This window comes from Capsicum annuum, chromosome 3 (assembly GCF_002878395.1).
Source record: "Capsicum annuum cultivar UCD-10X-F1 chromosome 3, UCD10Xv1.1, whole genome shotgun sequence".
Taxonomy (NCBI): Eukaryota; Viridiplantae; Streptophyta; class Magnoliopsida; order Solanales; family Solanaceae; genus Capsicum; species Capsicum annuum.
This window is the reverse complement of record NC_061113.1, coordinates 27,196,706-27,213,111: the sequence shown is the minus strand read 5'-3', so window position 1 is coordinate 27,213,111 and position 16,406 is coordinate 27,196,706. Positions and strand designations below refer to the sequence as shown.

The 16,406-nt window shown below is 34.0% G+C and overlaps 2 protein-coding genes across 2 annotated transcripts; one reads left to right on the top strand and one right to left on the bottom strand.

Moving 5' to 3' along the window:
• The first annotated feature begins 2,153 nt into the window (after window positions 1–2,153).
• LOC107864065 (probable polygalacturonase) lies at window positions 2,154–6,782 on the top strand. The gene is made up of 6 exons (XM_016710322.2): window positions 2,154–2,826; window positions 3,929–4,246; window positions 4,634–4,754; window positions 4,847–5,021; window positions 5,125–5,195; window positions 5,696–6,782. Exons 1-6 carry the CDS (start codon window positions 2,794–2,796, stop codon window positions 6,355–6,357), a joined length of 1,380 nt encoding a protein of 459 aa, XP_016565808.1. The 5' UTR covers window positions 2,154–2,793; the 3' UTR covers window positions 6,358–6,782.
• A 1,914-nt stretch (window positions 6,783–8,696) lies between these two features.
• LOC107864066 (dnaJ homolog subfamily B member 7) lies at window positions 8,697–11,008 on the bottom strand. Its single transcript, XM_047409224.1, has 5 exons — window positions 10,580–11,008; window positions 10,272–10,362; window positions 9,493–9,572; window positions 9,094–9,150; window positions 8,697–8,970 (listed from the first exon to the last, which is right to left on the bottom strand). The coding sequence occupies exons 1-5, from the start codon at window positions 10,688–10,690 to the stop codon at window positions 8,830–8,832; spliced, it is 480 nt and encodes a 159-aa protein (XP_047265180.1). The 5' UTR covers window positions 10,691–11,008; the 3' UTR covers window positions 8,697–8,829.
• Window positions 11,009–16,406: the final 5,398 nt, after the last annotated feature.

Below are 16,406 nucleotides of genomic sequence, written 5' to 3'. Positions count from 1 at the left end.
TTTGGTTGTATTCTCACATTATTCCGTTTTTATCTATAGGAAAGTTAATATGATTAGTCGTAAATATTTGACTATGACTAAATGTAAAATTTGTTTCACATTATTTGATTTTTGTTAATTTAGACATTCTTTAAGAATTTTTTAATATATTTTCAAAATTAACCTTATTAATGATTTTGAAATTCTAAATTGACTACTATTATTTTGTGTAGTTACTTTCTCCCTTCATTTTTACTTTTTTTTATATTTAACTTAAAACACCCCTTTAGAAACAATAAATAAGAGGATAATTTTACTATATTATCTCTATTAATCACAAGTCATCTAAATATTGAAAAATGAGAAGTATTTATATCAAGAATAAAATAGATATAAAATAATATATTATCTTTTTTTTTCCACACTAGACATGTAAAGTTATACAACTATTTTAAAATATTGAATAAGTAAAAAATAAATGAAGAGGGTATTTAATTATCTATGTAGTATGAATAAAGAAATCTCTTAATTTATTAAAGTGAACAAATAAAATAAAACGTCATCTATTTTTGAAAAATGAGTCAAATAAAAAGAAACCAAAAAAATAGCTCCATTAATTAACTGCTGAACTTTTACTTAGTGAGAAATTTAATTTCCTACATTATATCCCTCTTCCATTACCTCTATACCATTTTTTTTTAAAGTCTATGAATAAATATTTTAAAATATCTATCATTAAGATAAAATGATTTTAATCCCCCCACCCCCCCTTATTTTCCCCTATCTAATATGAGTGATAACAAATACTTCCTTCGTCTCAAATTTTTTAATTTGATTTCTTATTTTACTTGTCTTTTTTCATTAATTAAGTAGAGACAAAAACTTTTTTTCATGTTTTATCTTTTGCATTAATTATTTTTTCTTTAATTAAAATGTAAATATAATTTAATAGGGATTCTATGATTGTTGGAATCTCACACCAGTGGGTTAACGGATCCCTGGTCTTCTTATATGGTCTTGGGCAATCCTTCCCCCATGAGTTAGTTTTTGAGGTTGAGTTAGACCCAAATACATTTCTTTATCATGGTATCAAAGTCAGGTCCACCCAATTTATTGGCCCCTCGTCTTAAATTGTCTACGCTTTAGATGTCCAGCCCTGAGCGTACGGGGGTGTTGGAAATGTTGGACCCCTTGTCTTATATTGTCTACGCTCTAAATGTCTAGCCCTAAGCGTGCGGGGGTCGGGGATGGGGGGGTGTTGGAGTCTGGAATATCGGTGGGTTAAAGAGTCCTTGATCTCCTTATATGGTCTTGGACAATCCTCCCCTCATGAGTTAGTTTTTGAGATTGAGTTAAACCCAAATACATTTCCTTATCATGGTATCAAAGTCAGGCCTACCCTGTTTATTGTTTTCAATGTTGGGTCCCTCGTTTTATATTGTCTACGCTCCAAATGTCCAGTCCTGAGCGTGCGGGGGTATTGAGTCCCACATCGATGGATTAAAGGGTCCTTGGTCTCCTTATATGGTCTTGGATAATCCTCTCCTCATGAGTTAGTTTTTGAGGTTGACTTAGACCCAAAGTCCATTCTTTTATCAATGAAAAACTAACTATGTTATTAATTATTTTTCTTAATTAATATGTCATCTCAATTTAAAACGAATAATTTGAAACGAAGGGAGTATCTTATAAATTTAGTTGAAGTGTGGTAAAGTTGATTTGAATATCGTAATTATAAAAAAGGTAAAAATTACCATGGAGTTAGGAACCAATTAATTGCTTTAGTATTATGTCCAAAAGTCATGCGCCCTATGTATAACTGTAACTGGTAGAGTACTTACACCAGTCAATGCCTCTGACTGATTGAGTGTCGGCAATGTCCGTTAGTTTTTTTAAAAAATAGTATTACAGAGTGATTAATGGCTAATAATTAGTCCAGTAATTAAATATTAATTAATTATTCTGTACTCTTCTTTCTTTCCCATTATTTGCATAATACCAATATATACAAAAATGAACACCAAAAAAACTGTTCATATTTATTTTGTTGTATTAGTGTCAATGGAGTATATTAATACTAATAATATTAGTATGTGTCGATGAAGAGATGTCTTTTTCTATTTCTTCGCTGTCCCTTTCTCTTACCATCCGTTTCTTTTTTCCTATTGGTACCAATAGTACTGTTAGCAGTAGTAGTTTTATGTATTTAATTTCGTATTCTCTCCGTTTATTTTTATTTATTTGTGCTTGACTTAATATATTTCTTATGAAATAATAAATAAAAATAATTTTATAATATCATTCCTATTAAATAAGAAAATCGAGAATTTTTTAAAAATAATTTTTCTATCTTTTCAAGATAATGCTAAGATCTGTATATACTTCATTTTTTTAAAACTCACTTATGAAATAGATATTTGTTGATATAGTTAAGTGTCAAAAAATAAATAATATTTAATAATAAAAATAAATAGATATAAAAAGATAAATTATTTCTTATATTTTTAATTTTGGTCTGTCCAACAAATAATGCATCTTAGATGATAAATTTAAAATTATAAAATTTTAAAGTAAAATTTTTGATGTTTAGTCAAACTGAGACACTTAAATTGAGGCCCGTAGGGAATAATATATTTTATTATTTTTTTCTCCTTAATTGCCACTCTCTCATCTATCATACAATTACAAACAGCCTCTTCCTCTTCTCTTCTGTACCTTCCCTTCTTCATCCTCCCTCTTCTCACTTTGGTTCAACAAGTTTTAAGCTTTTTGGAGAAGAGGGGGTGGGTGGTTCAAGATTTGTTGAATGTCAGTATGTCAGAGAACAACATAATCATGAAGAGGCTAGTAAGTACGTTGGTTTTATTACATTTTTGTTGCTCTTGTTCTTTTGTTTTACTGCGGTTGTCTTGTTCTTTGACTAAATCTTGATTTTCATGCCTTTAATCTGACATTTTTAGTTGAAAAATTAGTGGGTATTTAATATTTTTGCTTAAAAATGGATTCTTGGTTCAATTGGTTTCACTTGTTTGTGTGTTTGTGTGTGTTGGGGGGTATGGACCTTAGTATATGTGCTTTGGATTGGATTTACTAGCAGGTTTTTGTAGAGATTTGCTTGATCTCTTGTATTATCTAACTAGAATGCTTATTGTTTTTGTCTACATTGTCTTTTCAAGACAAGTGTTTGTTGGATTCAAGATTTGTTTGGATGTTCTTTGTAATTACAAAGTTTTGATTTTTACATAAAAGAGTTGAAATTTATTTTGTCTCGTAGCACATCAATCCTGGTAGAAGGGATCTCATTGGGAAAACCACTAATGGTATATACAATGACTTGCTGAAGTGTGCTATAAATTATGAAAGCTGACCACGTTATAAATACATTCTTTCTCATTTGAACTTAACACTGATCAAGTACTGTAGTTGCTCAGTGTTTGGTGCTCCAATGAAGTCACTGTCTATTGATTACTAATCAAGTTGAGAACTTTTTTCTATAAAAGGAAAGAAATTGTCTACTTGTGTTCTTTCTACTTGTATTTCCTGCTCCTTTGTGGCATCAGCTTTTACATATGTAGTTGGTTTGTTCCTCAGCATTTTCTGTGTCAAATGTGTGTAAATATTAGAACTTTTTCAATGTGGTGATCTTCTTTCTCCATATTTTATTTTCTCGTGTTACATTTCTTCAACGAACGAATGTGAATGTGAAAAAAAATAAAGCAGCAGTCGAAAGCCTGAATTTTCTCTTAGTGAGATCTGCTAACAGTGAAACTCTGCAAAGTATGTTAGGGTGGAACCGTTACAATGTATCTCTGCTATGCTGATAGGATAGTGGCAAATATATTAGGCCGCGGCTTAGATTTTATTAGCTTACATGATAGTGAAAGTTTAGTCATTTAGTAAGATACTGGATAGTGAATGATTTACCATTTCTCTTTGATTTTGTTTCCAGGCAGTGCTACTTTTACTGTTGGTATGCAGTCACTGTACATTACTTAGTGAAGCTCAATTTGATGGAGAATGCAAGTTCAATAAGCATTTGAAACCCCGACCTCACAGCGCGTCCGTATTGGATTTTGGGGCTGTGGGTGATGGAAAAACAATGAATACTGTAGCGTTTCAGAATGCTATTTTCTATCTCAAGTCCTTTGCTGACAAGGGTGGAGCGCAGCTCTATGTTCCTGCTGGCAAATGGCTGACTAGAAGCATCAATCTTACAAGCCACCTTACACTGTTCCTGGAAAAAGATGCTGTTATTCTAGGATCCGAGGTTAGCCTCTGAACTTTGAGCGTCATCGTTGAATTTCAAATCAATATTTTTTGTGTTTTAGACAAAAGACTAGCCTAGTTACAACTAAGACAATTTCAGCTCTTTGTAATAGGGTCGACAACCATTGTTTTCAAGGATGAGATACATTGGCACTATGTAATTAGGATTTATGACTTATTATTTCACAAATAAAATGAATTCTTGATATATACATGGTAATTTTGAATGGAGAGGTTAACTACATAATATGTTGTCACGTCTCAATAACTCAAATTTTGGTAATGACAGTTTTAGCTGCATTATGATGGTTTAGATAAGTGCTTCAATTTAGATCTATAAGCATCTTAATGCATGTCATGGTAAATATTTTGTGTGTTCTCTATTCAGGATTTCACTCATTGGGATGTAGTTGAAGCCTTACCATCTTATGGCCGAGGTATTGAGGCACAATATGGAAGATACCGCAGCTTGATCTCCGGAAATAATTTAACTGATGTTGTAATAACAGGCAGGAATTCCTTCTTTGAGTGGTTTTATTAGTTTTATGTTGCTCTTTATTGTAGCTTTATGCAATCTGCTTATTTCTGAACAATTGTGCAGGTAACAACGGTACTATTGATGGCCAGGGCTCTATATGGTGGGAGAAGTTTAATTCCCATTCCTTAAATTATACTCGACCACACCTAGTAGAGTTTGTTAGCTCCAGAAATGTTGTTATTTCGAACTTGACCTTATTGAATGCTCCTGGTTGGAACATCCGCCCAGCCTATTGCAGGTAACTTGATTTATATGTATAAGGAGTTTGATGTTTCATCTACTTTTGCTTGTGGTAAGATCCGCGTTTGGCTAATCCTTGAGGAAATTTCCTTGTCTTGCAGTAATGTGGTCATCCAGAACTTAACGGTTTATTCACCACAAAACTCCCCATACACCAATGGAATTGTCCCAGGTTGGTTAAAGTAAAATCATTAATGTTATTAGTTTTAAATGTCCAAGCTAATTAAAAGCTGTAACCCTTAGACGTCACCAGTTAAAGTATTCATATATCTTCAAATATAGCTTTATCTTATCTGACAACAGAAAGCTTCCTCAAGCAAACGCAAAACAACATTTTTAGGATTAAAAATTTAGTTGTTCGTAAAGATTAAATTCTAGCTCTCCAAATACTGCTAAAAACTGAGTTCTGATCATATGAGCTTCCTTTAGTATCACACACAGGTTTCTCTAGATTCTAGTTGGGCAAATAAAACTGAAGTGGCTATGTTTCCTCATCCCTGAGTAGATATACATATGATTTTATCTTTGAGCTGATGTGAAATAACTAGGCCTGATGTTTCGTGAAAACAAGTATATCGTTCCCTTTTTTTTTATCTTGTTCTTCTTTTTTGAAAAGAAAAAAGAAGGATTGGTAACTCTTGCATAACATGCAACCTTATGTCCACTTTTCAGATTCTTCTGAGCATGTCTGCATTGAAAACAGCAATATTAGCATGGGTTATGATGCTATTGTTCTTAAAAGTGGTTGGGATGAGTATGGGATTTCCTACGGGAAGCCTACCTCAAATGTCCACATTAGACGGGTGAGGTTACAGTCTGGTGCAGGTGCTGGCGTGGCTTTTGGTAGTGAGATGTCTGGCGGTATCTCCGATGTGCTTGTAGAGCATAATTCCCTACATGACTCCCTTCTCGGAATTGAGCTGAAGACAGCAAGAGGAAGAGGTGGTTACGTCAAAGATATTCTCATTACAAATGTCGATATGGATAACGTGCAAGTGGGAATCAAGGCCACTGGTTACTCTGATTCGCATCCAGATGAGAAATATGATCCTTCTTTGCTACCTACTGTTAGTGGCATCACTTTTAAGGACATTGTTGGTACAAATATATCGATAGCAGGGAATTTCACTGGGTTGTCTGAATCTCCCTTCACTTCTCTATGTCTATCAAATATCTCTTTCTCCATTTCATCCGACCATTCTACACCATGGTTATGCTCTTACATATCCGGTTCTTCTGAAAACGTGTTTCCTGTACCATGTCCCGAGCTTCAAGGCTCATTTTCCAGTTGTTTTGCTCATCCACACCCATATACTGAAGTTGCAGTTTTATAATCCTACCCCAATTGGAACCACTATTCATTCATTGAACCTGAACGAGGCACGTTTCTTGTTCGTGTTCTGGTGTACAATCTTCCAATAAGATGCAAGTCAGAATCTTCGGTCTCATGGTTTCCCAAGTCCAACGTCAAAAAGTCTGGTGAGCAATCACTTCAACGCAGCAGATCGTTCCTGTGTACAGCATCCATCAGTTTCTTTTATTCATGTGTAAGAAAAGTTTTGGTAGTGCAGTAAATTCAGATACATTGTTCCTTGTGTCATTCTTCATTTGATTTTTTCTTTTACCAAATTGTCTTACATTTGTAAATTGGATTTATGGAGACTGCAGTAAGATTGGTTAATGCTCATATGGTTGAAGGGGTGTTATTGTTAATTGTCATTGTTGCAATAAAAGTTCCAGCCATTTTATTTAAAACTCATATGAATCCTATTCTTCATTCTTTGGCACTTATTATGTCACTGAACATCATGATGGAAAAAATTGTAATGCAGAACAAATTTAACGGTTCACGAATTTTGTTACGTTTGAGCTGAGGTTCTATAAGATCTTCATGCACAACACCTTCTCCAAACTTCACTTGTGGGATTACACTGGGTATGTATTGCGAAATTCGTTACATTCATTCCCTTTTTGTGTGTGTTCTTTATCCTTATCAATTTTGAAAAATTTGCACCCTATAACAACATAGGATTCAAATTGGATCCAATAAGCTTGTAGCCAGTGCTGATTGCTGCTGCAAAAGCAATCCAGAAGAATGTTGAAATACTTGAGCTTATTAGTTCTTCCAGCTCAAGAAGGAATCAGGATTTGATGCTATTCTCCAGCTATACAATGATTTTTTTTTTAAAAAAATCATGACGAGGGACAGACGCGACCCTTTGAGTGCGCAAAGGTTGAATTTCCCTCCAGTATTGTACAGCAGGATTTGAAGTTTGGGGGTGCACCAGTATTGTTAAAGGCGCGCATGAGTTCCGAATGAAGACTCAAATTTGTGTTGATCTCTCGCCTAGTTTAATGTGCAGTTTAGGTTCTAATTTATAAGATATACTTTCCCTTGTCAATGAGGCTTTTCTGAAAATACGAACACTAAACAATTGATATTTCACTTAATCCAAAAAAAAAAATCTGTGTTCATATATTTGTTATTCATGCTTATATTATTAGTTTTGAACTAGACATATGTTAATATTTTTTTTGTTAAATCTCACGCTTTATTTGTAATTTGTGCTTAAATATAATGGACCTTGAAGCTTTTTTTGCCCTTTTTTGCTTTTACTAAGGCGGTGAGAATTGTCTTTAAAACTAGAACTTGGTTGAGGAGAATAATATCTATCCATTTCAATTCGCAAGAATCAATAACAAATTCTTACAAAATAAAAAATTCATCAAGAATATAAGTAAAAATAATTATTTATCTATTTTTAATCAAATCCCATGAACTTAAACAGAAGCAAGAAAAAAGAAATAAATAAATTTTACACACAAACTTTCAAACAAGAAGTAAATATTAAAAGTAATTAACATTACCCAAACTTGAATAAAAAAATAAAAAAAATGAAAGGAAGAAATGTGTACCTATTAGCATCAAATGAAAAATTGCTCCTGCATAGCTGGTGACATTTAACTGTTTATAAAGGAAAAGTAAAATGAAAAAATCGAGAGACTCCATCAGGAATCAAACACGCGATGTCGGGCTAGAAGGGCGCCAACGTTTGAGTTCCAAATCAATGCACCCACACAAGTTTTATTATTGAGGGTGCACAATTAAATATATTAACACTTTAGTAGGATATATATATGTGTACATACATTTTTTTTTTAAAATTTACCGGGTGCACATGCACCCTCAAGGCACCACGTGGGTCCGCCTCTGGTGGCGGAGCCAGAATTTTTACTGAGGGGGTTCAAAAGTAAATATACGAATTAGTCAAAGGGGGTTCAACATTTACTATATATGCATAAAAATATTTTTGACCATATAAAAATAGTATAATTTTCCAACGAAGAGGGTTCGGATGAACCCCTGAATTATATGTAGATCCGCCACTGATATTGTAGCGCTTGCAAACCACACAGATGAGGTAAACCACATTAGGCAAGCCTCCTGCGATGAGTTTGATTGAGAAAACATGCAGCAGTTTCGAACCTGAGACCTTCCATTTGGGAGATTCCAACTTGGCCATCCTTACAGGTGCCTATACAAAGAATTGTTGACAACTAATAGCTTTCTTTAAGATATACTTATTACAATTATTATTGAGTTCATAGCACTCTCTTATTTCTAAGAAAATTTTCCTGGTGTTTGGCTAGTAAACGAAATTAGTAAAGAATATTTTCAAGAATGTCAGTAACAACTTTTCCTGGAGTTGGTATTTTCGGAGTGCCCGTACAAACTTCAGATAAAATATTACTACAATCGAATAGAAAATTGAATAATAACGTAACAAAATAAATATACATAACCATCAAGGTTGATGTACACGTCTTTTTTTGGGCATGTGGCAATGAAGGGATTCATTAAAACAGAAACTAAAATTTGAAATTTTATCAAATTCATCCGTCATATCTAACCATAGCTTTTGAAGTTCCTCCATTGTGTTCGCTCCCTGTTTCAAATTTCAATCACAAACTTATTACAAATAATAATAATAATAATAATAATAATAATAATAATAATAATACATGTGAAACCAGAAATTAAAAAAAAAATAATACTGAAGGAAAATTACCTTAGATTTCTCAGCTTCCATCATTGTTATCATTTCTTGCATAAAGTCGCAGAATTCCTGTTAACATAGTACTTCAGAATTAATATATAACTGATTACTTCTTTGCAGCATCCAAAACACATTCTAGCTACTTGTACTTCCTCTGCTTCAATTTGTTTGATATGATTCGGAGTACGAGGATTAAATTAACTAATGTTTAATGTGACTTCGAACGTTGAAATCTTTAATTTTCTTGTATAAAATTTATACATTTAGAAACTACATGAAGATTATTATAATTCATAACACTTCAAAATATCGCTCGACTGTCGAGAAAATATTAAGTCAACATTATTTAGAGATTGAAACCAGGGGAGATAATCAAGAGATGAAATAGGTCAGAAGCAGAAAGAAACTGACTTGATCATCATTAATATCATCTCCCATGAGGTGAAGCAACTCTGTGTCATATAATGATCTCTTCCTCTTGTCAGAAAGAACTGCAAATTGATATATATGGTTTATACATACAATAATTATCAGAATCGAGGTGTATTCAGAATTTTAATTTGATGAATTCAACATCATGCGATTCACAAACCCCATGCACTTTGTCAAATTATTTGTCAAAATTTTAGTACTAATTCTTTACCTATATGCACTGTGCACACCGCTCATGACTGAGGCCAGGCTAATAATGTTGATTATAGAGAAATTTAAGGAATGCTAATAAATATCTTAGACAAATTCTAGAGAAAGGTGAAATGTTAAGCAAAATATAATACAAGTTCACGTGGTACTCTGCTATTAATATGCTTATAATTTCGAAAAACAAACCTGTGAGGTTTATTGAAACAAAACTACTAATAAGCGGGGGCGGATCTACGATAGTGCGTGGGGGTTCCGGGAACACCCACCCGCTATCGTTAGGCTTATAATTACATTAAGAAAATTCTCAATAGATTTAAATATTAACAGGTGGAACCCATAATAAAGTAGTGGGATAGTTTAGTGGTAGGAGTGACAAACTTGAGATGTGTGATCATGAGTTTGACCCTCTGTGGAGGTTTCCTTTTTCCCATTTAATTTTTTCAGCTTTATTTATTTTATTAGTAACCCACATATTTGAAATTCTGGATCCGTCTCAGCTAATAATCACACAGAGTTTGGCATCTGACATGTAAGGTAAATTGACATACCAGAATAAGCTTCTTGAACTTGTTGAAATCTATGTTTAGCTTCTCCCCTAATGCATGGATCCTTCTTCATCCATCTATCTGGATGCCATTTCTCCAACCAACATACAAAATAAACCATAACTTAAAAAGAAAATTAAATATAGCACAACACACACACAAAAATAAAGAGTTAGATATTAATGGAACAAGAACATGGTAGTAAGACTATGATCAAAATATTGTTGAAGAATTAAAAATATACTTATTTAAGAACAAAAAATGAAAAAGCAAAAGATGTACTTATTTAGTAACGGAGAGGGAAAGAGTACCAGAGCAAGCTTTCTATAAGCACAACGAATTTCAGAATCTGAGGCTTGTTTACATATTCCAAGAACATCATAGTAGGAGCAACCTCCATTGTTGTTGGAAATAACTTCCATAATTCTGGTGAATATAATACTAATATATTACTACTCACTTGGTTTTAGTGTACCAAGGCAAAAAGTTGTTTATTTGCTTAGGTTATGGTGGGTGCAAAGAATGAATTTAATAATAATCACAAAAATCACATGAGGCTGAAAGGAAAATTTATTCATAAGAAGGTTCTAGAGCTTTAGTAGTGCTACTACTTTTTAGTAACTGCTTGGATTTCTTGGAAGTAATGTTACCCACATATTGTGGAAGTTGAGGAAAATGTCTATGTGGTCATTCTCTTCCTTCTAGAAATTTCTTGCATCTTATTGCTTTTCTTGTGGGGTTTGTTTTCTTGGGAGGAGTTTTGAGGGTTGATTGATGAGTTCAATATTTAATTAAGGAGTAAATGTGTAGTCCTAAATTATTAGCGATTTAAGTGAGTATAACTTTAACTCTATTTATTGATTTGAAGTACATATGATTTATTTAAACTAAATATTTAAAAGGAAAAAGAATTAAATATGTACTTAAATTTTGTAAAAATATTCGAATATATCCTCTGTTTTAAGTTTACCTCAAAAATGTCCTTACGGTCTAAGTTTTGGTCCATATATACCATGTTGCCAAGTTTTGATCTATATATACCCTGTTGCTGTTAATTATTTTGCTGGAATTTTTCAACCCCCCACCCCCTCTTTTTTAAGGAAATTATATTTGCCATGTCACTTCTTATTTGCCACATTACATATAATTAAATTCACTCCTTCTTCTACACATTAAACATTTGTTAAATACTCTCATCTACCTCATAATATCTTTGGATTTTCTCTAATTTACTGAAATTCCTTTGCTCTATTTTCAGATTCTTTCAGCAAAGGGGTTTCAGCAAATTAGAGAAAATCCAACGATATTGTAAGGTAGATTAGAGCATTTGAGAGATGCTTAATGCGTAGAAGGGGTGAGTTTAATTATACGTGATGTGACAAATAAAAAGTGATGTGGCAAATACAATTTCTTAAAAAAAGAAAGAAAAAGGGGTTGAAAAATTTCAGCAAAATAATTAACGACAATAGGGGTATATATGAATCAAAACTTGGCAACAAGGTATATATAATAGGATTGTTCAAAATCGAACCGCAACTGATAAGCCAACCGCAGAATTGACTTATTGGCTTATTAGTATCGGGTTATTAGATTAACGACTGAAAAATGAATTAAAATTTTATAGTTAACGATTTATCGATGCCGGGTAGATTACTCAATTTTCTTATTGAGTAAACCGTTAATCGATTAAGAACTATTATAATTAATTTTTACCATTAGTTATATACTTTAAAGTACATATTATTAACCCTAAAATGTAACACCCCACATTTTCGGGTTAGAATGCAAACTGTTGTCATGAAGCATGCAGACCGGAACCCAATGATTTTATGTCTATATATGTGTGATGATCAATACTATAGTGTAAAAATGTCCTCTTATATTAGTCTAGGTCATAAAAATCTCCAAACTCAAAGACGAGTTGAGAACACTTCTGTTGATTAAGTTTTAGTGAATAATTCAGCTTGGGTCAACTTTAAACGACCATTATTCCTTGTACATAGTGAGTTATGTGTCCTACCTTATATCAAATGAAAGATCTTTGAATCTTCTTTCCAACTCACTTGGTTTCACCTTAATCCAATATCGTAGCGAGAAGTTATGCCTATTTTACTCCAGCATGTCAGCCTGTCAATATAGTGACGACCTGAGCTGACGAGTCGTCACCTATGTAACGACTTATCAGCCTAAGTCGTCAGCCTTAGGCAGAAATCATCAATTCCAACTTCTAAGTGACGACCTGGGTGACGGGCCGTCACCTAAGTGACGACTTATCAGCCCAAGTCGTCACCCATGAAATTTAACAATTCCTATTTGAATTCGAAAGAGTATTTTGGTTTTTTCCCTCACCTCCCACGACTTAAATCATCAAAAACACGTACATGGCCATCATAAATCAATTTTAAAAACCCTTAATCCTCTCCACTCTCAAGAACAATAAAATTAGGGTTTCCTTTCAAGATCATCTCCCAAGAACAAGATTCAAGCCCTTCTACAAGAAAACGAAGAAATTATAATTCTCAATCCAAGAACATTCAAGAAGAGTCAATTCTCTTTCAAGATCAAAGCTTTAATGTATGTTAGATGTTCATCCATGGGCCCTTTTCACCCATGGAGTCTAAAAATCCATCTTTTATGTTTTAAATTATAAGATTACATGTTCATAATGATTTACCTCCATGAAGCTTTTATGAATTTCGATTATACATGGTGTTTACAATCTATTTTCGTTGAAAGCAGCCCTCACACATTTGAAGCATGAAATTTCATTGTTAAATCCCTAAGTATGATTTTAGTATTGCAATTATGCTTTTCCCACATGTTTTACTCATTCTCATGCTTAAGTCTATGAATTTCTCACCATTTAAATTTCAAGTTAAGATTATAAATTATTTCATGTGGAATACATTATAGAATGTTTTAAATGTTGTGGTTCTATATCATGTTCATAAGAATTCAGAATAAATCCTCAGTTTACGATTTTGTCATATGATCGTGCTATCTCATCATGTTTAAAGGTATTCCCATGTTTAAATTCATGTCTCCCATATGTTTGATGAAATGTCTCAAAGAATGGATTTTGAATATTGACTACATGTTATATCCTCAAAAGTTTTAGTATAATCTGGTTGTTATTGCTATCGAGTCCTGGGGGTTATGAATACCCAAAAACTTAGCTATTTACAGAATTTTAGTAGTTACAGAATAGTTCAAATAAATCATGAGTGTCATCAGTTCAGTCAGTTATTATATTTAATTAAGCTTAGATCAATCCAGAATTCAGTATCTTTTAGTTGAGAGTAAATCTTAGCACCGAGTAAACATAGGGATAGCGTCTCTCCCGTCAATAGGAATGAGGCACTTGTCTCCTCCGTCAGTAGGCATGAGGCACTTGTCTCCTCCGTCAGTAGGAATGAGACGTTAGTAGCAGTCCCTAAGTTCCAGACCTACTGCGCCATCGTATATTTAAGGGGTCCACCATTAGATAGGCATGACACCCTCGTCCTTCAAGACATTAGATTAATGGATCCACATAACCATTGTTAGTACCCGTGGCACGGTATTAACACCTTTCCAACTGGGGTTTCAGGTTAGACCCTGATAGTACATTAGGGCATATCGGTTATAGCTAGCTCCCACAGTTTCAATTCAGTATTTAGTATACTTTAGTTCAGGTTTGCATTGACCATAGCATTCAGTTATAAGATTTTAGTATTTCAGTTTACAGACTATTTTCAGAATCATGTTATATGCTTGGTCATGCATTCTTAGATTTTACAGCATTCATGCATTCATATTAGTTATCTCATGCTATTCAGTCAGTTATTATTTATGTACATAAACCCATGTATATTAGCCTAACCCTATTTAGCATACTAGTACATTCAAAGTACTGACCGCATACTCTTTTCTTGCGCTATGATGTCTTATATTATTGGTTCGGACTCACAGGTTCCCGACCGTACCTAGATATCCCAGCGTACCAGTAGCAGCAGCCGTTGTGAGTCCTCATGTTCTGAGGACCAGTTATGTTTATTTTAGTTTCTCAGTTTTAGCAGACAGTCGAAGTTAGTTAGGGGCTTGTCCCATCAACTCCTCAGTTATTCAGTTAGAGGTTTTCAGACTAGTAAAGACAGTTAGTCAATTTTCAATTGTTATTATCAGTGTTGTTTTGCAAATATTATCAGAATTATGACTTAAAACCTTATGAAAATTTTAGTTAAATTTCATAAAATAAATATTTTGTTATCAGTTTTAATTAGTGCTCACAACAGGTACCAGCTCATGGGTTAGCTTATGGTCTCTCAGGATCGTAAACATCATGTGACGACCAGGGTGTACTCTCGAGTCGTTACAAATATGGTATCAAAGCCTAAGGTTCTAAAGCATCCTAGAGAGTCTAAAAGCCGTGTTGAGTAAGTCTTGTGCATGGGTGTGAAGTGAGCCACACTTATGGACAAGAGGCTACAAGATGTTTTAGGAAAAATTTCCTTTCTTTCAGTGTTCATATCGTGCAAAAGAGAATAAAATCTATTTAAAATCTCTTCCTAATTCATCCATCCTTCTGTGTACAGAAAATGTCTCCCAGAAAAAACAACAGAAGAAGAAATGGAATCAGCCTGCACCTCCGCCTGTTTAGGAAGACCCCCTGAATGAGCATGTCTCTCACACCGATTTCAGAGCTGCTTTCACTACCTTAGATTATTCAGTAGTTTCTCAGAACAATCTGTAGGCTATTGTCCTATCTAGGCTTTTAATTCATGCTCAATAGAGTGAGGAATGGTGGCGTAGAAAGAAAGAGAGAAAGAATAAGAGGGCCAGAACAAGTAGTTTTAAGTCAAGGTCGGGGGTAGTAACCGCTCCCAATTTTGTCAGAAATTCTCAGCCCCAGCTCTGCCTTCAACCAGTGCACCAGTGCGTAAGTTTAAGAATTGCAGTAGAGATGGAGCACCAGGCTCTAAGTCATAGGGTAGTGGGAATAATTGTCGTACTCACCCGTTTTGTGGTGAATGTGGTAGGAATTATAAAGGTGTGCGTAGAGCTGGTAGTGATGTGTGTTTTGGATGTGGTGAGCCAAGTCACAGAGTGAGAGAATATCCTAAGGTTGGTCCACGGAGTCAGCACAGTCGTCCTCCAGTTCCATCCGGTCACCCGACTAAGCAGGGTGCCGCTTTCAGTATAACCAGTGGCCAGCGTCAGAATAGGCTAAATGCACTTCAGTTTCGACAGGATCAGGAAATTTCTCCTGATGTGGTTACGGGTACGTTACAGGTCTTTCATTTACATGCTTATGCTTTATTAGGCCCTGGAGCTTCTCTTTTTTTGTGCCCATATATAGCTGTCGAGTTTAGTGTAACTCCCAAAACATTAGTAGAGCCTTTCTCAATGTCTACCTTAGCGAATAAAACTATCCTAGCCAGACGGGTATACAGAAGCTGCCCAATTTCAGTATCCCAAAAAATTACTTCAAATGATTTTAAAAAATAGAGCCGTTCAATTTTAATTTTTGAATGAATCGATCATATAATGGAGGGGTAGTACCTTAGTTCTTAGGCGTTAGACGTGTTTTCAGAGCCCTTCCCAGAATCCTATGATAATAGATGGCCTAAAGTTAGAAGCATGAACCTAAGAGTTTAGCAGTAGTAGAGCGAGGATAGTGTTATCTGAATTCAGTAAATTTTTCATTCGTGGGGCTAGTTGTATGAAAGGTGAATCAGTAGGCTTGAAACAGCATAGCAAGAATTTAAGTTTGATGATTTGAAATTATATATTGTTGATGTTGGTTTAGTGGTAATTCTCGTGGTGTAGGGAAAATATAAGTTTAGAGATATGATATTTGTAGGCTATGAGAAAGTTAGTATAGTTCTTTAAAGGTTTGGGAAATCTATGATAAGTGTTAGAATCTAAGTTTGAATCTTTGAAGGTTGAGCTAATAGAAAGTAGAGTTGAAGCACTAGATGGTGTGAGCTCATGGTATGGTGATGCTCCTAGAAATTCTAAGTTATTCAGCGTTTAAGTTATTGTATGATGATGATTATCGGGGCTATAGAAATCTAAGAATTTCATATCAGAAGAAAGTACTAGCAGTGGGCCTTACATTATCAGGTATAGTCTTTTAGGGTAAGTATACTATTTATG

Bases quoted from the DNA above. Each gene is read 5' to 3' on its own strand.
- LOC107864066 (XM_047409224.1), bottom strand. From the start codon at position 10,690: ATGGAAGTTATTTCCAACAACAATGGAGGTTGCTCCTACTATGATGTT. The intron at 10,363-10,579 runs GTACTCTTTCCC...TGTTGGTTGGAG, and splicing joins CTTATAGAAAGCTTGCTCTG to AAATGGCATCCAGATAGATG. The intron at 9,573-10,271 runs GTATGTCAATTT...ATCAATTTGCAG, and splicing joins AGTTCAAGAAGCTTATTCTG to TTCTTTCTGACAAGAGGAAG.
- LOC107864065 (XM_016710322.2), top strand. From the start codon at position 2,794: ATGTCAGAGAACAACATAATCATGAAGAGGCTA. The intron at 4,247-4,633 runs GTTAGCCTCTGA...TTCTCTATTCAG, and splicing joins CTGTTATTCTAGGATCCGAG to GATTTCACTCATTGGGATGT. The intron at 5,196-5,695 runs GTTGGTTAAAGT...TCCACTTTTCAG, and splicing joins CACCAATGGAATTGTCCCAG to ATTCTTCTGAGCATGTCTGC.